Source organism: Triticum urartu, chromosome 7, assembly GCF_003073215.2.
Source record: "Triticum urartu cultivar G1812 chromosome 7, Tu2.1, whole genome shotgun sequence".
Lineage (NCBI taxonomy): Eukaryota > Viridiplantae > Streptophyta > Magnoliopsida > Poales > Poaceae > Triticum > Triticum urartu.
This window is the reverse complement of record NC_053028.1, coordinates 258,853,330-258,877,776: the sequence shown is the minus strand read 5'-3', so window position 1 is coordinate 258,877,776 and position 24,447 is coordinate 258,853,330. Positions and strand designations below refer to the sequence as shown.

Here is a 24,447-nt window from a genome sequence, read left to right as displayed (position 1 = left end):
AAGCACACTCTTCTCCGTATCAATATGAATCGGCAAACCGCCTTTCCTAGTTGATGTCATCTTAATTTCGTTCAATTGCTTTTTATGAACCGTCGTCTATTCTATTCTCAAGGGCCTACTTGATTCACAGGACTCTAAAAACTAAAAATAGAAAAAACACAAGATTGTAATGTTATGTCTATTTGGCTACTACATGATTTTCGCTAGTTTGACTGCACCATAGGAAAAAGCAAAAACATTGTTTCTAAGAGATTAGTAGATACGAAATTTTCTATGAAAAAATGTAACGCAAATGAATCCTTAGAAAAAACAATCGTATATTTTTTCTAAGGGTTCCAAAATTCACATGAAAATCATTTCAAATAAAGAGGCCCTAAATCATATTATTGCAATTATTTTATCACAAGAAACAGAATTCCACCTCACCTCTCTCTCTGGCGAAGTAGGACAGAGAGAGAGAGAGAGAAGAGATTAATAATAAAATAGAAAAAGTTTAAAGGAAAAGCGCACCGTTATTTCTACTCACTCCCTTCCTATTCCCTCCTCGTTCCCTCTCTTCTCGCCGAGCCACCCGACCAATTCCCTCCCCCCCTTCCCCTCCCTCCCTCTCCCCCACCCAAATCGCCGCCATTTCGCTAATCCCGGCTACTCTCGTGGCGCACGCGCTCCCCTCCCCTCCTCTTTCCTCCCCCCCTGGCGTCGACGCGGCGGCGGCTCCCGGCGGTGGCCAGGCGGGCGCGGCTACGAGGAGGTGGGCGTGCGCACGACAGGGCCGAGCTCAGGCTAGGGTTCGAGGCAGCGGCATTGGCGGCGTGGATGAGGAGGTAGGAGGTGCTCGGACGGTGGGGAACAGCAGCGGCGGCGGTTGCATGCAGGCAGGCCGGCAGCCATGTATTTCGCCAGGCTCGATGACTCGCCCATGTTCCGGACGCAGGTGAGCCGGGTGGATCTCGTTCTCTGGGATGCCGGGACAACGGGTGTCGCGTGTCCTCCGAGAGTTTCATGTCTATGCCATTGGCAGCTCGGCGTTGCCGCGAACGGGTCGGGGGAATGCATGCTCTATCTTTGATTTGATTGAGTTGTTGGAGTGGTGCTCGCCTTCTTGTTTTTTTCCCTTCAGTTTCTGGTGAATGCGCGAGTAAAGCTGTTCTCTTACCCGTGATTTGGGCTCTGCATGTCTTTATTGTCGCGTGAAGCTGGTTTTGCTGCGTGTGTTTCTATCGCCGCATCTCACTGATTTTAATATGCGCGGCCATGTGCTTAGAATAATTTCGTGGAGCGCGTGGGTCTTAAACATCCTTCTGATGCTATCGGGCAAGCAAATCTACTTCATTGAGTTGAAATTTGGTTCGGATTACCAGGTTGGCGCATGTGTGTGCCGATTTCACTGTCGTATGTCGAATTTCCATGGTCGTTCATCAGTTTCTTTTCCCTGTAGCGGATGGTTTCGAGTTAGCCTAACTTCTGGAGGAAACAATACTCTTTGTATTGATGTGCAGATTGTTCAATACATATGCTCTAGTTTGACACCGGTGTGATTTTGTCAAAGTTGACATGACGATTTTGTTGGTGGAGCTGCGGCTTTTATTTGGAAAATTGCATTTCATCATTAGATTAACATTAACTGTAATTTATTTTTTTTGTTTATTTCCCAGGCGTGCAGTCTATGTCAGCCCATAAAGTTTGACAGTTTGACATACACCTATACCACTTCCTATAGTAGTTTTATTTGAATCCATTGGAAGAATAAACATATTCTACCATTTAGTTAATGTATTAGGAAACATCCGAAATACTTTTGAATACGCTGAAAATATAGACAAAATCTTTGCCTCAAAGAAATGCACAGATCTGATTGTCCTCCAGTTCGTTAGAAATTTGTACTAGGAACTGCTTATGTTTTTGACGTTGGGTCCAAGTGATTGATACGAAAGGTAGGGTGCTGGATGCCCCAATGCCTTATTAGTTGTTCTGCTTACCACATTCACGAATGAATTTTACTCATTCATGAAGGAAACCTTGCTCTCTCTTTTGACTTCCCTTGATTCATGACCAACCCTTTATCTTCTCTCGACCTTTCGACAAACAGATACAATCACTTGAAGAAAGTGCTGAAGTACTAAGAGAGAGGTGCTTGAAGTTTCATAAAGGTTGCCGCAAGTATACGTGAGTTTTCATTTGGATCTCATTCATTTTCTTTTGTTCACTCTACCTGACACATGTATGGTTGAGCACTTCAAGTCTTCAACTGTAATTCACTATCCCAATAACATAAAACTGCTATGTAAACGCATTCAGCCCCAGCCTGTGCCAGATGTAGATAAATTAATACACACACCTGTGATTTGTTTCAGTGAAGGGCTAGGTGAAGCTTATGATGGAGATATTGCATTTGCAAGCGCACTTGAGACATTTGGAGGAGGCCACAATGACCCAATCAGTGTTGCTTTCGGCGGTGAGTCATGTTATTCTCTCGATATCTTTCATCATGTCATTTATTCTATTAAAAATATCGTACTTGAAGATATGTTTTGCTTAGTACTGAATGATCTGCTTGTATGACTGAGAAAACTTCTTCATCAACGTCACTCACTTATGCTTTGTTTTCTTCGTTGCCTTTGAAATTTCTCTGTATGCTCTCAGTTTCTTGTCTTTACACTCATGCCATCCTTTGTTTCTATCTACGTGGTATTTATTTTATATTTTATTTAAGTTCTGACTTTACAAAGAGAGTATCAAATTGAGCATGTTCTAACTAAGCCCTTATGATTGATAGAATGAAAATTGAATAGGGAGGCCACACAATGCTTATCTGGAATTCTGGTTGCATGTTTCTCTGCATATCATAGTTTTAAATAGCGGCACCCTGCTCAAACAGCTATAGCATGGCTATAGCGGGGCTATAGCCTGCTATTTTGTAACTATATCTGCAATTGTACATGAATACCATTTGGCAGAACCCTGTTCAAACCGCTATAGCGTGGCTATAGCCGGCTATTTAAAACTTTGCCTCATATAGGGGCTGAGAGAAGTTGAGTGTAGACATTCCCTTGACTAAGAATACACAATTCATCTTCTTTACAGGACCTGTCATGAACAAATTTACAATTGCCCTGAGAGAAATAGGAACATATAAGGAAGTCCTGCGCTCCCAGGTACCACATCTTTTTTTTTGTTATATAAGCATTGTTTGAAGCTTTCGAACAATGCATTATGTTCACTCTTCAATTCTGCATGCGTTGCTTATCAAATTGACTGGAATTTTGGTTTAAATTTGCTGCTCATTTTGTGTGATGTTACATTGCTGGCCTGATGTCTTTCCCCAATACTTGTGATGTTTTGGTCAGTGAACAGCATAAGCTGCAGTTGTAATATCTTATCGCTACCAGAAAAAAAAACAGGGATCACTTGGTCAACATGCACTTGATGATGTTAATGGAAAATAACTATTATATTACTTATCTAGTTATTGGAATGACTACATTCTTTGCTGCTTCCTTTTTTACTCATCCTACATGACTTTGATGTTAGAACTTGGTCCCCCAAGAACCATTACAAGCTTCTATATATAATGCTTTGTTTGGAAATCCGTATCAAATGTGATGCTACATTAGTGAAAATGCAAATGCTCTCATTTCATGGTCAAACACACTTTGTGTACCTAAGGTGGTATATTTCTGATTCAGTTTCCTGGCAGGTTGAGCATATGCTAAATGACAGATTGCTAAACTTTGTAGACGTTGATTTGCATGACGTTAAGGTACTATTATTGTTTTCTGCTAACACCGAATCTTAGAAGTTTGTACCAAGAACTAGTCCTTGAAATAATTTCCTGCTTCATAAATTTAACCAGGATGCCCGGAAGCGCTTTGACAAGGCTAGCCTCGTGTATGACCAGGTAAGTTAATCAATATGTCTATTACCCAAAATGTGAAAAAGAGAGGGAAAATGAAGTGTGTTTCTAAAGCTATCGTGGAAACGTTTTTGATAATAATTATGATGCCTTCGTATTCTCAACGCAATTCTGATTCTCCTTTGCCTTGTAGTGATCAAAATGATGCAAGGTTTTCTTTATATTTTCTTGGGACTTTATTTCAGCCGTCAATATTTGTCTTGGATATAACAAGTTTCCAGTTTTCATCAGCCAATAATACTTGTTTGCGGTTTCTGATTGTTTCTGGTCAATTAACTGATGTTGGAATGGTTATATATGCACTTCTCTTAGCTAACCTTACTGTTATTTTATGGTTAATTTTCTGTCTTTTTTTCTGCCATATTTTAAACTTTGCAGTAGTTTGCTTTGCTAGTTATGTAATTTTTTGAGAGAATATGTTATTGACTTGCTAATTGCTTTGTTAGATTCGCGAGAAATACTTATCATTGAAGAAAGGCACAAGAGCAGACATAACAACTGCCATTGAAGAAGTAAATACCTTTCTGTCAATCTTGTATGATAAGAGGTAATTCAGTGTTTCCCCTCTATCTGACCTACTACACTTGGCCTGTATCAGGAGCTCCATAGTGCTAGATCTTCATTTGAGCAAGCTCGTTTCAACCTGGTATGTGAAATGTTGGCCTTAACTTTGCTCTTGTGATTTCATATGTATGTTTAAATGCATATCATGCCATCGCTTCCTATACCTCTTTGAATTTTCAGGTGACTGCAATTTCGCATATCGAGGCAAAGAAGAGATTTGAATTTTTGGAGGCTGTTAGTGCGACAATGGATTCACACCTCCGATATTTTAAACAAGTAGCGCCTTTTAAAAAAATCCTCTTCGTGATGCTATATTTTGCTACAAAATGATTAATCTTATCTGTTGCCATTCATGCAGGGATATGAACTATTGCATCAGATGGAACCCTATATTAATCAGGTTACCTTAAACCATGCCTCCCTCCTTAATACAATTTCCCTAGTCTTTTTTGGTGTTTGAATTGTGAATATGTTGATAGCGCGATGGTAACGCCTCCTGTAGTGAGGTGGCCGACCTGGGTTCAAAGCCTGGGTCTCGCATAAAAAATACCCCTTGCTGGTCTTCCCTTCAGGTCTTTTTTTTGGTATATGAATGATTTTTGGCTGTTACATAATCCTGGCACACGGAGAGTGTGATTTTTTTCATTGGGCACACCATCTATGATCTATCCCAGCTCTTGTTGCACTTTAGATCCGTGCGTCAAAGCCCTGCAGTTTCAGATATGCGCCCTACAATCACACACATAGTATTCTAGTGCATCATTCATCATTCTCTCTTCTTGTAATTATATGCTCTTTCAATAAAATTTACTGTTGGGGCCTCCCCCCTACAGTTTCCTGGTAAAAAGAAGCATCTTTCACCATCCTTGTGCCTTGTCTTCTACTCCCTCCTTTCTGGTTTATAGGGCTCAATTCAAAAATCTCACCAACCAAGGTAGATGGTGAGTGGTGGAATACTTTTTGTAGTTTGCAAAAGCACCCAATTAATGCTCTTGTTTTCCTCAAAAAATTATGTTTAGCAATGCATTAGTTGCAATGCATGCATGCATAAAGTACATGCATTGGTCAATTTTCTATTAATACTTGCATGCGATGATTTAATGCACCTTGGAATCTGAACCTGTGATGGGGAACAACCAAATTGAGCCTTATAAACTGGAAAAACTAAAACTTTGAGATAAGCCCTATAAACCGGAAAGGAGGGAGTATATGGGGCTTGCACTCCCATTTGTTTGTGCCCTGTGTGCCTTATTGGTAGCTTGCCTAGGCTGGTATTGCTGTTGGTAATGAGAAATCATGATGACAACACTGAATCGAAGTTGGTTATGTCCTGGTATTGCTGTGCACCTAAGGACATTGGAAACATTGTTTTGCAACTAAAATATCAGTAGAGTTGGCCAATGCTTGTGTTTTGCAATGAGAGATCAACATCCTACTTAGTGCTAAAGTACGAATTCCATATTATGAAGTCAAGAAGGCAGTTTATCACTAACTTGTGGTTGGATTGTCCTGCAGGTTCTCGCCTATTCGCAGCAATCAAGAGAGAGAGCAAACAAGGAACAAGCTTCTCTTTTAGAGAGGATGCATGAGTACAAAAAACAGATAGAGCGTGATGGTCGGTCATCTGGGAATGGTTTAAATGATTCCCCTAATGTAGATGGCATACAAACAATCGGTAGAAGTTCACATAAAATGATTGAAGCAGTGATGCAGTCATCCACAAAAGGCAAGGTAACATTTCTTTTCTCGACTGGAAATTGAAGATTCATGCATACATGAAGGTCCTATAGCTCCAAGGACGGGGTTTATATATGATGTACTAATTTTCAGGTTCAGACCATTCGTCAAGGTTACCTCTCAAAGAGATCATCAAACTTGAGAGGTGACTGGAAAAGAAGGTTTTTTGTTCTGGATAGTCGAGGGATGTTGTACTACTATCGCAAGCAAATTAATAGGCCAGCTGTAGGTCCCCCTCGTAACATTTCCCTTGAAATCATCATGCATTCAGCATGATTTTGTACATGTATGATACAATTCAGCTTGGCCCCTTTCCTCAACTTTCACTTATGATCTTATCAGGGTGTTAGTCAAGTTCAAAGAACCAACAATACCCCTGAACATGGTTCAGGGTTGCTGAGCAGATTGTTCTCTTCTCATTACCATGGTATACATGATGAGAAATCTGTTGCACGGCATACAGTAAATTTGCTGACATCAACCATTAAAGTCGATGCAGAACAATCAGATCTGAGGTTCTGCTTCAGAATTATTTCACCCATGAAGATCTACACATTGCAGGTAGATGCACAAAATTGCAGACAATACAGTTTTCATTTTGAATATACACGTTTGCTACTTTAGTGACATCATCTGATATTTATACAGGCAGAGAGTGCTCTAGATCAGATGGATTGGATCGAAAAAATTACTGGTGTCATTGCATCTTTGCTGAACGCACAATCCCCAGAACAGGTTAATAATGGTCTAGATTAGATGATTCCAGTTGGATTATTTATGTGCTTCAATTCAATTTATCATGATGTTATGTTTCAGTGTCTGCACAGCCCTAGGAGCTGCGGCCATGATCGGAGCGCTAGTGAGAGTAGCTCCTATACTAGTTCAGTGGAACTGGAAACCTCCACAAGTGAAGATTTAACACTGGAAAAGAACACTGGAAATGGACAACATCATCACAGGACCAATATCAAACCCGAAAAACCAATTGACTTGCTTAGGAGGGTTGATGGTAATACTATTTGTGCTGATTGTGGTGCTGCGGAACCTGATTGGGCGTCGTTAAACCTCGGTGCTCTTCTGTGCATAGAGTGTTCTGGAGTACACAGAAATCTAGGAGTGCATATATCGAAGGTATTTAAGAAAACTTACTATATATATTCATGCTTATTGCACATAGATTGGTTGCCGCATCTCCATTTAACTTGAAGTCTACAACAGCATTCTTGTGTCTTGCCTGTGCATGATCTCACATGCTTTTGTGACCGGAAACTACTCTTATAGCTGTTACGCATCTGCTATTTGTTTGTGAGCCATCATTTACATATATGATTTAAAAAATTGCACTCTAAAATATAGACCCAAATTCCAACCTGGAATCTCTAAAGCCTTTAGTTATGCCCTTTTCTCATAGCTATTTTTAAAAGGATGTTCTCAGATGCGCAATTATTTATATGCAAATTTAATTTAGTCAATGTGGCAGCATGCCTTTTTGGTTTGAATATAGATTTGCAGTATTTTATGTGATACCAGTAAACTTAATAGAGCAAAATTTATCTTTTTCTTTGTCAACAATGGCAGAAAATAGCAAGCACTGTTATTTAAGTCATTGATGTATTGGCTTGCATGCATCATCCTTTTTAGGAGACCTCGCTGAGATTCAACTTTAGGACACTGCCATTCTTTGAAGATGATACAAGTAATTGTTTCTATTTGGGTGTCCCTATATATGTGTGTGTAACTGTGTACATTGCCACCTATACTTCTACTAGTGTCTGCGCTCTGCCTATTTTCAATGCATATTTTGCAGTCAAATTTGATTACATAATTAGCAAGTTGTGTTTGATGGTATCATTAGGGTCACTAATGACTAATTAACTGAACATAACTTCCAAATAAATACATCATATTTGCAGGTAAGGTCTCTGACTCTCGATGTCAGAGTCTGGGAGCCATCTGTAATCAATCTCTTTCAATCATTAGGCAACATGTTTGTGAACAGAGTTTGGGAAGAAACATTACCTTCATCAAACAATGGCTCTTCTGTTGATAATACAAGGTAATATGAATTTCTTTACAAAACTTCAGTCTTTTTTTTGTTCTTTCAGAAATTAACTTGCAACTTTGTTGTCTTGTAGTACTAATGGATCACAGGCAGCACAATACTTAACCACCACCAAGCCTAAACACTCGGATCCTTTCTCTGCCAAAGAAAAGTTTATTCATGCCAAGGTGCTTGCGATTTGTCCTTTTGCAATTGCTTCTCTGCACTTCTCCCATTATTAGCAAATAAGTGTTGAGGACAAAGTTGTCTCCAGATATCCTGATGGGAAAATGATTGGGTAAAAATGATTCATGGTAGTTTATAAGTCGAACATTTCTTAGCCTAAATACAGTTGTTGCCCGTCACGGTTAGTTGCCAGATGGCACTTGTGCGATCCACTGATCATTTTAAGACCTTGCAAATATTTTTGTTCTTTACAGCTGCATCCTCAGAGTTCCAGAAAAATTGTCTATAGGTTGTATCCACATTGACAAAGTTGCTTCAAGTGCTTTTATTTAGTTTCCGTGGCCTACAAACTGCATCGCGTTTGACTTGTTATGTAAACTCACTTCATGCAGTTCATTTATACTACAGATGCTATATGTGAACTATCGAAGTTTACTTCCGTGATGCTATCCATGTAGAATAGTAAACTCACCAGGATTTTTGTGGCTACATTAACTCCATATATAATGAAAAGGAAAGCTTGTGGTTTAATAAATTATGAATCTGCAGATAAGTTTTTTTAATTGCATTATGAGTTCCTTAACATTGATCTTGGTTTGAGATGCCCATGAAGCTAAGTGAGCATTATAATGCATGGACTAGAATTTATATAGCCTGTCAGCTGGTTTAGAATGCATTTTGTAAAGTCAATATCTATCCTTCAGTTTCATGTATCGTATTGTCATATGTTGAGCTCTTTCGGTGCAAATGTTCCAGTATGCTGATAAGGAATTTGTACGGAGGCATAGTATCGATGAGATTCACATAGCTCAGCAGATGTGGGACAGTGTAACTGCAAATGACAAGAAAGGAGTATACAATCTCATCGTGGCATCACACGCCAATGTAAATTTGGTTTATGGGCAGATGGCTTCTGGTTTGTTGCTGAATCTTGGAAAAGCACTTAAACAAGAGCAGCCAACTTCACCACCTGATGGAAGCCCTAGATTTTTCGATTGCAATTCACATGAGAAGGTTTCTCCTAGAGAGTCGCTTTCTCCTCCCAGCACAAGTTCACATGTAGATGAGTTGGATGATAGATATGAGGGTTTCTCCTTGCTTCATCTTGCATGCCGTGTTGCAGATGTGGGGATGGTTGAATTACTTTTGCAGTATGGTGCTAGTGTAAATGTGTCTGATTCAAGAGGTCGGATGCCCCTTCATCACTGTATTTTGAAAGGAAGACATCTGCATGCAAAGCTGCTGCTCTCCAGGTATGTAGCTGCTTACAACTTCAGCACTTTATCTTGCTCCATATGTTGTCTGCCAACTAGGAAGACCACCTGGTTGTCCGGTGAGGGCTGGGATGTAGTTTCTGCGGACTGGGAAATGAATTTGACGTTACCTGCAGCACTTCATGGTGTGGAAACAATAGTAGGGGAGCTTATAGTTTCAATTTCATAAAATAAGGGCACCTGTACCGAGTTGTGGATAAGTTATGGCCAATTTTTAGACCTTACTCAAGACCGTGAAAAGGATCATTGCCTTTCGTATGCAGTCCGTCTATGTCTATCAACAGAATTTTTCTCTAGTCTCAGTCAATTCAGAAAAGTGCAACTTGTACATTTGGGACTTAAGAATCTCTCAGTCTATTGTGGCCTAGCAAACCGAAAAAAAGATGCCTGTTTTGGAGAGTACCCTGAAAGAGAAAAATAATGCATCTTTTAAAAAATTTAAAACTAATACGTGAACCAGTTTTAGGATTATTGGATGCAGTATGAGAACTGTCCCACTGTTCTTTTTTGTTTGTCGAAGTGTAGATTATTAGGGATGATCTGGCGAGCGGCACAAGTCCAAAAACAGACATGTCTCACCTATTATTTCCAATCAATTTCTTTGCAGGGGAGCTGACACACATGCCATAGACCGAGATGGCAGATCAGCATTGCAGTATGCAATGGACCGTTCTACGAGCGACGAAGACATGCTTGCGTTGTTAGAGGAGCACTTCAGATAATTGCTGCAGGCAGTCTTCACGTCAGGAGTATGCCGCCCAGCAAACAAACACAGAGTAGGCTGTGGCGCTGTCTGGGTTACTCAGCTCCATGCTCTGATAAGCCCCCAGCTCGTCTTGCTGATAGTCCGAAGCTCGTGGCATGAATGGAACCTAAATCTTCTTCTGGAGATCCCGCAACATGATGATGCGGTTTATTCTCTTGTCCGGTTGTTAGTTTTAGCGTGCGCCGGTCTTATTTATCATCTTGCAAGCCGTCCGGTTGGTGTTTGCAGATGGTGCATAGTAATTTTGTATATGGAGTTGCTTCTTGTTATATCCATCATCTTTCCATGTAAGGTAGATGGCCCTGTGGTGAAAGATGATTGTACATATGGATATGTGCCATTGTGATTTATGGAATATGAAGTACTTGACACGCTTTAGTCAGTTGTCACACTTGATATCTGTTGTCTGCTGCTGCTACTTGTCATTTGTGGCAGAAGAATTGGCCTTGAGCCAGCAGCTATCCCTCATCTACAGCTTACAGGTACTGAAAAATACCTAGCTGTCCGGTATTTGTTCAATGCCATAGAGATAGAGTATTCGATTTGGCAGACCGCAGACAGTTGGGACGATGAGTGGTTGATCTGCCACTCTGGGACAAGCCATAGTATGATTCATCTTTACCAACTTAAAAGTACAATGTATGACACTCTGGGTATGCATTATTCCACTGTCAGTGCATTTCATGCGGGTTGCTCTTTCTTCTAGCCCAAATGTCAGTCGAAAACCAAGCCTGTAAAGTGCATTTCATGTGGGTTGCTCTTTCTTCTAGCCCAAATGTCAGTCGAAAACCAAGCCTGTAAATCCTGGCAAACACCATCGGAAAAACTATATATCGGGAGAGTGATGTTGTGCAATCCTGCAAATGAAAATAAAAATGAAGATCATGTTAAACTCACTTTGTGCGGATTATTATTTTTACACCGTGTAGTAATAATCAATTGACATCTACTGATGATCTGCCGTAATGATATTGACCTTTTCATACTGGCTACCATGGGTCAGGACTCAGGACACTATTTACTAACTAACGTCAACGTTGGATTACATATCTCAGAGGACGAACGGCTCTGCTTGCTCAACCGCTTGGAAGCTCAGCTGGCAAGCGAATAAACTCAGGTAGGACGACGTGATATTCCCACTCGGTACATAGTACAGTACAACTATGCGCGCTCGTAATAAATCAGTAGAGTAATAAATGTGGATCGGATTTGAAAGGAAAAATGCTGCCTATCACGGACAGGCATGAATACCACAAGCAAAATATACTCTCTCCATTCCATGCAGTTTGCAAAACGATTTTATGTTATAGGACGGAGGTCGGAGGGGGTAGTTTCCAGACGGATTCAGTGGACAGGGCATATGCATTGCAGGGGCTCCCTCACCGCGTGTTGTAATTTTCCCAACCAATAATTAGTATTGGGCTCCCAAGTAAACAAAGCGAAGGATCTACTTTTAGAGCATCTCGAGCACATCCCATGTAATGCTGACCCGCAAAACGCGTATACAGTTTGCGGAAAAACGGCTTTGTGGGTCGATGCGGACGGCGGCAGAGTCAGAGCCCGCAAAACGGATCCGTAAAAAAGGATATTCGCAGAATATGCTCTTTTATGGGTCGGCTATGTGGGGTCTGCTCGACCGCAGCCCGCGTCGATTCGCAAATCGAAAAACCCCGATAAGCGAATTTGACAACAATTTCGACAATTGAGTTCAAATTCAAACAATAAAACATAGTTCGTGCAAAAAAATAAAATAAAACATAGTTCGTGCACAAATAAAAGCATAGTTTGGTACGACAAACGCAAAATTACTTCATGCAAAAGCGACGACCACGTCCATCATCATCTTGGTTGCTTTTCATCCGTCGTCATGATCTTCACTCCGCACCATCTCCATCGATGCCATCGCGGCCCTCGAATCCATCGCCGACACTTGTTCCAACTCCGGCACCGAAAGCGTCGCCGGGCGCACTGAATGCATCAGCGACATTTGTTTCAAATCCCGATGAGAAAACATCGCCGGCATTGTAACATGCACCGGCCGCCGCAAGCATCCTTCTCTTCAAGATGTCTCTCCTTGATATATCATGTCATTCTTTGTTGACCTCGTCCATGTCATTGCGGTTCAATGTCATGATCCTATTCTCTTCGGCAAGAAGCTTGGACATGACTTTGTTCTCAGCGGCACGTGCTCTTCTCTCCTCAATGGCCGCCTTGCGCAACCCCTCGTCCTTTAGCAATTGCCACTTCTCTTGCTTCTCTCGTGCCTTCTTCTCGGCCAACTTTTTCTTTGTCTCCAATGTCTTCGCTAACATCAACTCATTTGATTGCACCATGGCATCTATCTTGTCCCGCAAGCTCGATGCTTCGTGTTCCCTCTTGATCTTCTCCTTTGTCTTCTTGTCACCATCGGGCTTGTTCAAGTTTCTTGGGCCATCAACATCTTAATCTTCATCCATGTTCATAAGTGAACCTCTCTTTGGTGGGGATTCTTTGTCAATCAACTTCCACTTGTCGCACTCTTTAAGCAAGTCCCAACAATGCTCTAGTTTATTTTTTGTCTTTGGAAGCTTCCATGTCTTTGTATTTTTGTTGGGAAATTTTGTCCTACACAATTAAAACAAAGTCAAATGATGCAATCACTTAGTATGGTACAAATGACGCGCACAACTTGGGACATGAAAACGAACTCACATAGTCGGATTCCACGGTTCCACTTGGAGGTGCACTGAAAACTTGTTCCAAGCGAGCAGCCCAATGGCTACAAATTGGCTTGATCACGTCCCAACGACCTAGTGACCGAAAGGTCCGTGGAGTCATATTGGGATGCTTCCCCATCATGCGGAAGTATTGATCTTCGATTCTTTGTCAATACCTCTTGGAGGTTTGAGATGTACCCGTGCAAGCATCAAGAGACACCGCACTCCAAGCCTTGATCAAGATTCGATCTTCCAAGATCGTGTAGTTCTTTGATCTCACGCTTTTTTTCTTGTGCTTGCTCATACGCCCCCTCATCTACCTCCTTCACTTCATATTCACCACCGTGATACTCCATGCCACCCTCCATTTCATTGTAATCGAAAGCAGCGAACGTGGCTTGATCGATGTCGACGGCGTTGGTGTCCAACAAGTTCACGAACTCGACAGTGGCATTGTTTGAACCACCGCTATAGTGAGTGACAACAAGTCACGAGCTACCACAATGTCGAAAAGCGAAGCAAATAGAAGGGATCGAAGATGCATGCCTTTCGGTCATTTCATCGAACACCTTGCCTGCGGTGGAAGCAGCGCCGTTGAACGGCATAGCCGGGGAACCTCTTGCTGGGGCGGAGGGAGTGGATGAAGGCACCGACCTTTTTGTAGGAACCTTCTTGTGCTTCACGCCTGAAACCTTGCCCACCTTCTCCGCCGGCGGCCGGGCAGATCGCATAGCGGTGGCGACGCCCGGCGCGCGTGCCTTCCCGGCGGGGCCAACCGGATTCCTGCCCTACACGACCACGTTCCCCTGCTGCTTGCGGGCAGCGCGGTGGTGCCTTGAGCGATGGCGGGAGCGACATGGACGGCGACGAGATCCGCCAAAGGGGATTGCGCGTGCGCGACCTCGAAGGTGACAGGGGAAGGCTTGGAGGATACCATGGCGGCGAAGAACGACCGGGAAGATGGACCGGAGCGGGCGGTGGCGGGGCAATGGTGAAGGAAATATGCCCTAGAGACAATAATAAAGTTGTTATTTATATTTCCTTATATCATGATAAATGTTTATTATTCATGCTAGAATTGTATTAACCGGAAACTTAGTACATGTGTGAATACATAGACAAACAAAGTGTCACTAGTATGCCTCTACTTGACTAGCTCGTTGAATCAATGATGGTTATGTTTCCTAACCATAGACATGAGTTGTCATTTGATTAATGGGATCACATCATTAGAGAATGATGTGATTGACTTGACCCATCCGTTAGCTTAGCACGATGATCGTTTAGTTTGTTGCTATTGCTTTCTCCATAACTTATACATGTTCCTATGACTATGAGATCATGCAACTCCCGAATACCGGAGAAACACTTAGTGTGCTATCAAACGTCACAACGTAACTGGGTGACTATAAAGATGCTCTACAGGTGTCTCCGATGGTGTTTGTTGAGTTGGCATAGATCGAGATTAGGATTTGTCACTCCGAGTATCGGAGAGGTATCTCTGGGCCCTCTCGGTAATGCACATCACTATAAGCCTTGCAAGCAATGTGACTAATGAGTTAGTTGCGGGATGATGCATTACGGAACGAGTAAAGAGACTTGCTGGTAATGAGATTGAACTAGGTATTGAGATACCGACGATCGAATCTCGGGCAAGTAACGTACCGATGACAAAGGGAACAACGTATATCGTTATGCAGTTTGACCGATAAAGATCTTCGTAGAATATGTGGGAGCCAATATGAACATCCAAGTTCCGCTATTGGTTATTGACCGGAGACGTGTCTCGGCCATGTCTACATAGTTCTCGAACCCGTAGGGTCCGCACGCTTAACGTTCGGTGACGATCGGTATTATGAGTTTATGTATTTTGATGTACCGAAGATAGTTCGGAGTCCCGAATGTGATCAAGGACATGACTAGGAGTCTCGAAATGGTCGAGACATAAAGATTGATATATTGGATGACTATATTCGGACACCGGATGAGTTCCGGGGGTCATCAGATAATTATCAGAGTGCCGGGGGGTTATCGGAACCCCCGAGGGGACTAATGGGCCAACATGGGCCTTAGTGGAGAGAGAGAGAGGGCCGGCCAAGGCAGGGCCGCGCACCCCTTCCCCTCTAGTACGAATTGGACTAGGGAAGGGGGGCAGCGCCCCCCTTTCCTTCTCTTCTCTCCCTCTCCTTCCTTCCCCATTCCCCCTCCTAGTTGGACTAGGAAAGGGGGAGTCCTACTCCTACTAGGAGGAGGACTCCTCCCCTCCTTGGCGCACCTCCAAGGGCCGGCCGGCCTCCCTCCTTGCTCCTTTATATACGGGGGCAGGGGGGCACCCTAGAACACACAAGTTGATCATTGATCCCTTAGCCATGTGCGGTGCCCCCTCCACCATAATCCACCTCAGTCATATCATCGTAGTGCTTAGGCGAAGCCCTGCAACGGTAGCTTCATCATCACCGTCATCACGCTGTCATGCTGACGAAGCTCTCCCTTGACACTCAGCTGGATCGAGAGTTCGTGGGACGTCACCAAGCCGAACGTGTGCAGATCGCGGAGGTGCCGTACTTTCAGTACTAGGATCGGTCGGATCGTGAAGACGTATGACTACATCAACCGTGTTGTCATAACGCTTGCGCTTACGGTCTACGAGGGTACATGGACAACACTCTTCCCCTCTCGTTGCTATGCATCACCATGATAGATCTTGCGTGTGCGTAGGAAATTTTTTGAAATTACCGCGTTCCCCAACATTGGCATCCGAGCCAGGTCTATGCGTAGATGTTATATGCACGAGTAGAACACAAAGGAGTTGTGGGCGTGGGTATATACATATTTCTTGCCGTCACTAGTTATTTCTTGATTCGGCAGTATTGTTGGATGAAGCGGCCCAGACCGACATTACGCGTACGCTTACGCGAGACTGGTTCTACCGACGTGCTTCGCACATAGGTGGCTGGTGGGTGTCAGTTTCTCCAACTTTAGTTGAATCGGATTCAATGAACAGGGTTCTTTCTGAAGATCAAAAAGCAATCACTATACCGCGTTGTGGTTTTTGATGCGTAGGTAAGAACGGTTCTTGCTCAGCCCGTAGCAGCCACGTAAAACTTGCAACAACAAAGTAGAGGACGTCTAACTTGTTTTTGCAGGGCATGTTGTGATGTGATATGGTCAAGACATGATGCTAAATTTTATTGTATGAGATGATCATGTTTTGTAACACAGTTATCGGCAACTGGCAGGAGCCATATGGTTGTCGCTTTATTGTATGAAATGCAATCGCCATGTAATTGCTTTACTTTATCACTAAGCGGTAGCGATAGTCGTAGAAGCAATAGTTGATGAGACGACAACGATGCTTTGATGGAGATCAAGGTGTCAAGCCGGTGACGACGGTGATCATGACAGTGCTTTGGAGATGGAGATCAAAGGCACAAGATGATGGTGGCCATCTCATATCACTTATATTGATTGCATGTGATGTTTATCCTTTATGCATCTTATTTTTCTTAGTTCGGCGGTAATATTATAAGATGATCTCTCACTAAATTTCAAGGTATAAGTGTTCTCCCCGAGTATGCACCGTTGCTACAATTCATCGTGCCGAGACACCACGTGATGATCGGGTGTGATAAGCTCTACGTTCACATACAACGGGTGCAAGCCAGTTTTGCACACGCAGAATACTCGGGTTAAACTTGACGAGCCTAGCATATACAAATATGGCCTCGGAACACTGAGACCGGAAGGTCGAGCGTGAATCATATAGTAGATATGATCAACATAGTGATGTTCACCATTGAAAACTACTCCATCTCACGTGATGATCGGACATGGTTTAGTTGATATGGATCACGTGATCACATAGATGATTAGAGAGATGTCTATCTAAGTGGGAGTTCTTAAGTAATTTGATTAATTGAACTTTAATTTATCATGAACTTAGTACTGATAGTATTTTGCATGTCTATGTTGTTGTAGATAGATGGCCCGTGCTGTTGTTCCGTTGAATTTTAATGCGTTCCTAGAGAAAGCTAAGTTGAAAGATGATGGTAGCATTTACACGGACTGGGTCTGTAACTTGAGGATTATCCTCATTGCTGCACAAAAGAATTATGCCCTGGAAGCACCGCTATGTGATAAACCCGCTGCAGGAGCAACGCCGGATGTTGTGAACATCTGGCAGAGCAAAGCTGATGACCACTCGATAGTTTAGTGTGCCATGCTTTACGGCTTAGAACCGGGATTTCAACAACATTTTGAATGTCATGGAGCATATGAGATGTTCCAGGAGTTGAAGTTAATATTTCAAGCAAATGCTCGGATTGAGAGATATGAAGTCTCCAATAAGTTCTGCAGCTTCAAAATGGAGGAGAATAGTTCTGTCAATGAACATATACTCAGAATGTCTGGGTACCACAACCACTTGACTCAGCTAGGAGTTAATCTCCCTGATGATAGTGTTGTTGACAGAGTTCTTCAATCACTGCCACCAAGCTACAAGAGCTTCCTGATGAACTATAATATGCAAGGGATGGATAAGACGATTCCCGAGCTCTTCGCAATGCTAAAGGCTGCGGAGGTAGAAATCAAGAAGGAGCATCAAGTGTTGATGGTCAACAAGATCACCAGTTTCTAGAAAAAAGGTAAAGGGAAGAAGGGGAACTTCAAGAAGAACGGCAAGCCAGTTGCTGCTCAAGTGAAGAAACCCAAGTCTGGACCTAAGCCTGAGACTGAGTGCTTCTACTGCAAAGGAACTGATCACTGGAAGCGGAACTACCCTAAGTATTTGGCGGAGAAGAAGGATGGCAAAGTGAAAGTTATATTTGATATACATGTTATTAATGTGTACCTTACTAATGCTCGCAGTAGTGCCTGGGTATTTCATACTGGTTCAGTTGCTAACATTTGCAACTCGAAACAGGGCCTACGGATTAAGCGGAGATTGGCTAAGGACAAGGTGACGATGCGCGTGGGAAATGGTTCCAAAGTTGATGTGATCGCCGTCGGCACGCTACCTCTACATCTACCTTCGGGATTAGTTTTAGACCTAAATAATTGTTATTTGGTGCCAGTGTTGAGCATGAACATTATATCTGGATCTTGTTTGATGCGAGACGGCTATTCATTTAAATTAGAGAATAATAGTTGTTCTATTTATATGAGTAATATCTTTTATGGTCATGCACCCTTGATGAGTGGTCTATTTTTACTAAATCTTGATAGTAGTGATACACATGTTCATAGTATTGAAGCCAAAAGATGCAGAGTTGATAATGATAGGGTAACTTATTTGTGGCACTGCCGTTTGGGTCATATTGGTGTAAAGTGCATGAAGAAACTCCATTCTGATGGACTTCTGGAATCACTTGATTATGAATCACTTGGTACTTGCGAACCATGCCTCATGGGCAAGATGACTAAAACTCCGTTCTCTGAAACAATGGAGTGAGCAAATAGAGTTATTGGAAATCATACATACTGATGTATGTGGTCCAATGAACATTGAGGCTCGCGGCGGATATCGTTATTTTCTCACCTTCACAGATGATTTGAGCAGATATGGGTATATCTACTTAATGAAACATAAGTCAGAAACATTTGGAAAGTTCAAAAAATTTCAGAGTGAAGTGGAAAATCATCGTAACAAGAAAATAAAGTTTCTACGATCTGATTGTGGAGGAGAATATTTGAGTTACGAGTTTGGTATTCATTTGAAACAAAGTGGAATAGTTTCGCAACTCATGCCACCTGGAACACCACAGCGTAATGGTGTGTCCGAACGTCGTAATCGTACTTTACTAGATATGGTGCGATCTATGATGTCTCTTACTGATTTACCACTATCGTTTTGGGTTTATGCTTTAGAGACAACTGCATTCACGTTAAATAGGGCACCATCTAAATCTGTTGAGACGACACCTTATGTACTGTGGTTTGGCAAGAAACCCAAGTTGTCGTTTCTTAAAGTTTGGGGCTGCGATGCTTTTGTAAAGAAACTTCAACCTCATAAGTTCGAACCCAAATCGAAGAAATGTGTCTTCATAGGTACCCAAAGGAGACTGTTGGGTACACCTTCTATCACAGATCTGAAGGAAAGATATTCGTTGCTAAGAATGGATCCTTTCTAGAGAAGGAGTTTCTCTCGAAAGAAGTGAGTGGGAGGAAAGTAGAACTTGATGACGTAATTGTACCTGCTCCCTTATTGGAAAGTAGTTCATCACTGAAACCAGTTCCAGTGATTCCTACACCAATAAGTGAGGAAGCTAATGATGATGATCATGAAACTTCTGATCAAGTTACTACCGAACCTCGTAGGTCAACCAGAGTGAGATCCTGATACGTCTCCAACGTATCTATAATTTTTGATTGCTCAATGCTATATTATCTACTGTTTTGGACTATATTGGGCTTTATTTTCCACTTTTATATTATTTTTGGAACTAACCTATTAACCGGAGGCCCAGCCCATAATTGCCGTTTTTTTGCCCATTTCAGTGTTTCGAAGAAACGGAATATCAAACGGAGTCCAAATGGAATAAAACCTTCGGGAACGTGATTTTCTCACCGAACATGATCTAGGAGACTTGGACCCTACTCCAAGGAGTCAAAGAGGCGGTCACGAGGGTGGGGGGAGCGCCCTAGCCCCTGCCTCGTGGGCCCCTCGATGCTCCACCGACATACTCCTTCCTCCTATATATACCTACGTACCCCCAAACAAATAGATACGGAGCCAAAAACCTAATTCCACCGTCGCAACTTTCTGTATCCACGAGATCCCATCTTGGGGCCTGTTCCGAAGCTCCGACGGAGAGGGCCGTCATCACGGAGGGCTTCTACATCACCCTAGCCTCTCCGATGAAGTGTGAGTAGTTTACCTCAGACCTTCGGGTCCATAGTTAGTAGCTAGATGGCTTCTTCTCTCTCTTTGAATCTCAATACAAAGTTCTCCCCCCTCTCTTGTGGAGATCTATTCGATGTAATCTTCTTTTTGCGGTGTGTTTGTTGAGACCGATGAATTGTGGGTTTATGATCAAGTCTATCTATGAATAATATTTGAATCTTCTCTGAATTCTTTTATGTATGATTGGTTATCTTTGCAAGTCTCTTCGAATTATCCGTTTGGTTTGGCCAACTAGATTGGTAGTTCTCAAAAACTGAGGGAAATACTTACGCTACTCTGCTGCATCATCCCTTCCTCTTTGGGGAAAACCAACGCAAGATCAAGACGTAGCAAGAAGGATTTGTGGCGCCATTGCCGGGGAGTCTACGCAAAAAGTCAACATACCAAGTACCCATCACAATCCCTATCTCTCGCATTACATTATTTGCCATTTGCCTCTCGTTTTCCTCTCCCCCACTTCACCCTTGCCATTTTATTTGCCCTCTCTCTCTCTCTATCCTCCCTCTCTATTTGCCTCTTTTCCCTCGCCATGTCAGAACCAAAAAGAGTTGGGGGTTCTCTCCCAAGTTCTAGTGCTTTAGACAATCCTGCTATCTTATCTAAACTCATAAATCAGAATGCTATAGAACAACTTGCCGGAGTTATCAATGAGAACCTTAGTAATTTTGATGAAGATGATTTTGGAATTTTTCGTTACTTACTTGATGAATCTTTAAAAGATGCTTGGGATAGGCTGTTAAGGATCCGGGCTAGCTATGTACCCCAATATCAAATTGAGGTTTATTTAAAAAGCTTTTATGTTGGGCTACCCGCTTCGTTCAAACAAGTTTTAGATTCTATTTTCGAAGGGGGTTTCCTTGAAGGGGACCCCATAGATACCTATGAGAGGATGAAAACTATATTTGGGCACCCCATTAATGAGAAAGCTGAAATCACATCTCTCTTGCTTTCTTACCAAAACGAATCTATTAAAGAGATAAAAGCTAGCCTAGATGCCAGTTTCCGCAACATTCTTAATCTTTCTTCTACCATTAATGGACATGTACTTTGTCAAAATAGAAAGATTAATTCCATAGATAACAAGTTTGCTCTCTTTCTCTCTAAAACCAAGAATGACAATACCTAGATCCATCCTCGCTTTTATGCCTAGCTAGGGGCGTTAAACGATAGCGCTTGTTGGGAGGCAACCCAATTTTATTTTTATTCCTTGATTTTTTCTCCTGCTTAGTAATAAATAAATTATTTAGCCTCTTTTTTGTTTGTGTTTTTTGTGTTTAATTAGTGTTTGTGCCAAGTAGAACCATTGGGAAGACTTGGGGAAAGTCTTGTTGAACTTGCTGTAAAAAACAGAAACTTTAGTGCTCACAAGAACTGCTGTAATTTTTATTTGAAGAGTGACATTTAATTAATTCTTTTTGCAGATGATTAATAGATAAATTACTCACGTCCAGAAATTTATTTTAGAATTTTTGGGGTTCCAGATCTTGCGCTAGCTACAGATGACTACAGACTGTTCTGTTTTTGACAGATTCTGTTTTTCGTGTGTTGTTTGCTTATTTTGATGAATCTATGGTTAGTAAAATAGTTTATAATCCATAGAGAAGTTTTAATACAGTAGGTTTAACACCAATATAAATAAATAATGAGTTAATTACAGTACCTTGAAGTGGTCTTTTGTTTTCTTTCGCTAACGGAGCTCACGAGTTTTCTACTTTAAGTTTTGTGTTGTGAAGTTTTCAAGTTTTGGGTGAATTCTTGTGATGGATTATGGAACAAGGAGTGGCAAGAGCCTAAGCTTGGGGATGCCCATGGCACCCCCAAGATAATCCAAGGACACCAAAAAGTCAAAGCTTGGGGATGCCCCGGAAGGCATCCCCTCTTTCGTCCACTTCCATCGGTAATTTACTTGGAGCTATATTTTTATTCACCAACATGATATGTGTTTTGCTTGGAGCGTCTTGTATTATTTGTGTATTTGTGTCTTAGTATGCCACAATAATCCTTGCTGTACACACCTTTTGAGAGAGCCATACATGAATTAAAATTTTATAGAATACTCTATGTGCTTCACTTATATCTTTTGAGCTAAGTAGTTTTGCTCTATGTGCTTCACTTATATCTTTTGAGCGTTATAATTTTGCTCTATGTGCTTCACTTAGATCTTTTAGAGAACGGTGGTGGATTTGTTTTAAAGAAACTATTGATCTCTCATGCTTCACTTAAATTATTTTGGGAGTCTTAATAGCATGGTAATTTGCTTAATAATAATATGCTTGGCATTCAAGATTTGTGAAACTTTCTTTTGAGTGTGTTGAATACTAAGAAAAGATTGAAGCATGATAATTGTTTTGAGATATGGAGGTGATAATATTAAAGTCATGCTAGTTGAGTAGTTGTGAATTTAAAGAATACTTGTGTTAAAGTTTGTGATTCCCGTAGCATGCACGTATGGTGAACCGTTATGTGATGAAGTCGGAGCATGATTTATTTATTGATTGTCTTCCTTATGAGTGGCGGTCGGGGACGAGCGATGATATTTTCCTACCAATCTATCCCCCTAGGAGCATGCACGTAATACTTTGCTTTGATAACTTCTAGATTTTTGCAATAAGTATATGAGTTCTTTATGACTAATGTTGAGTCCATGGATCATACACACTCTCACCCTTCCTCCTTTGCTAGCCTCTCTAATACCGCGCACCTTTCGCCGGTATCATACACCTACCACATACCTTCCTCAAAACAGCCACCATACCTACCTATTATGGCATTTCCATAGCCATTCCGAGATATATTGCCATGCAACTTTCCACCATCTAGTTCATCATGACACATTCATCATTGTCATATTGCTTAGCATGATCATGTAGTTGACATAGTATTTGTGGGAAAACCACCGTTCATAATTTTTTCATACTTGTCACTCTTGATTCATTGCATATCCCGGTACACCGCCGGAGGCATCCATATAGAGTCATACTTTGTTTTAGAATCGAGTTGTAATCATTGAGTTGTAAATAAATAAAAGTGTGATGATCATCATTTAATAGAGCATTGGCCCAAAAAAAAGAGAAAGGCCAAAGAAAAAAAGAAGGCCCAAAAAAAGATAAAATAAATAAAAAGGGGCAATGCTACTATCCTTTTACCACACTTGTGCTTCAAAGTAGCACCATGATCTTCATAGTAGAGAGTCTCTCATGTTATCACTTTCATATACTAGTGGGAATTTTACATTATAGAACTTGGCTTGTATATTCCAATGATGGGCTTCCTCAAATTTCCCTAGGTCTTCATGAGAAAGAAAGTTGGATGCACACCCACTTAGTTTCTTTTTGAGCTTTCATATACTTATAGCTCTAGTGCATCCGTTGCATGGCAATCCCTACTCACTCACATTGATATCTATTGATGGGCATCTCCATAGGCGTTGATATGCCTAGTTGATGTGAGACTATCTTCCCCTCCTTTTTGTCTTCTCCACAACCACCATTCTATTCCACCTATAGTGCTATATCCATGGCTCATGCTCATGTATTGCGTGAAGATTGAAACAGTTTTGAAAAAGTTAGAGTATGAAACAATTGCTTGGCTTGTCATCGGGGTTGTGCATGATTTAAATACTTTGTGTGGTGAAGATAGAGCATAGCCAGACCATATGATTTTGTAGGGATAACTTTCTTTGGCCATGTTATTTTGGGAAGACATAATTGCTTTGTTAGTATGCTTGAAGTATTATTATTTTTATGTCAATATAAACTTTTGTCTTGAATCTTTCGAATCTGAATATTCATATCACAATTAAGAAGATTTGCATTGAAATTATGCCAAGTAGCACTTCGCATCAAAAATTCTCTTTTTATCATTTACCTACTCGAGGACGAGCAGGAATTAAGCTTGGGGATGCCTGATACGTCTCCAACGTATCTATAATTTTTGATTGCTCCATGCTATATTATCTACTGTTTTGGACTATATTGGGCTTTATTTTCCACTTTTATATTATTTTTGGGACTAACCTATTAACCGGAGGCCCAGCCCAGAATTGCTGTTTTTTTGCCTATTTCAGTGTTATGAAGAAACGTAATATCAAACGGAGTGCAAATGGAATAAAACCTTTGGGAACGTGATTTTCTCACCGAATGTGATCCATGAGACTTGGACCCTACTCCAAGGAGTCAAAGAGGCGGTCATGAGGGTGGGGGGGGGGGCGCCCCCTACCTCATGGGCCCCTCGATGCTCCACCGACGTACTCCTTCCTCCTATATATACCTACGTACCCCCAAACGAACAAATACGGAGCCAAAAACCTAATTCCACCGCCGCAACTTTCTATATCCACGAGATCCCATCTTGGGGCCTGTTCCGGAGC

General features: G+C 41.7%; 1 protein-coding gene across 2 annotated transcripts; it reads left to right on the top strand.

The window, feature by feature from the left end:
* The first annotated feature begins 539 nt into the window (after positions 1-539).
* LOC125520241 (ADP-ribosylation factor GTPase-activating protein AGD3-like) lies at positions 540-10,859 on the top strand. 2 transcript variants are annotated; one of them, XM_048685101.1, is made up of 19 exons: positions 540-934; positions 2,090-2,166; positions 2,355-2,455; positions 3,085-3,155; positions 3,698-3,760; positions 3,854-3,898; positions 4,360-4,425; positions 4,512-4,559; positions 4,658-4,753; positions 4,836-4,877; positions 5,993-6,208; positions 6,308-6,439; positions 6,557-6,775; positions 6,863-6,949; positions 7,031-7,345; positions 8,128-8,270; positions 8,350-8,443; positions 9,198-9,694; positions 10,323-10,859. In XM_048685101.1, the coding sequence occupies exons 1-19, from the start codon at positions 890-892 to the stop codon at positions 10,435-10,437; spliced, it is 2,472 nt and encodes an 823-aa protein (XP_048541058.1). In that variant the 5' UTR covers positions 540-889; the 3' UTR covers positions 10,438-10,859. The 2 variants fall into 2 exon arrangements, with proteins under 2 accessions (XP_048541058.1, XP_048541060.1); XM_048685103.1 differs by lacking the exons at positions 540-934; positions 2,090-2,166; positions 2,355-2,455 and having other exon boundaries at positions 3,096-3,155; positions 3,687-3,760.
* Positions 10,860-24,447: the final 13,588 nt, after the last annotated feature.

What these genes read in the sequence shown, in the direction of transcription:
- LOC125520241 (XM_048685101.1), top strand. Translation starts at nt 890, where the DNA reads ATGTATTTCGCCAGGCTCGATGACTCGCCCATGTTCCGGACGCAG. An exon ending in AGGAAGTCCTGCGCTCCCAG is followed by an intron (nt 3,156 to 3,697) that starts GTACCACATCTT and finishes GTTTCCTGGCAG; the next exon opens with GTTGAGCATATGCTAAATGA. An exon ending in AGCAAGCTCGTTTCAACCTG is followed by an intron (nt 4,560 to 4,657) that starts GTATGTGAAATG and finishes TTGAATTTTCAG; the next exon opens with GTGACTGCAATTTCGCATAT.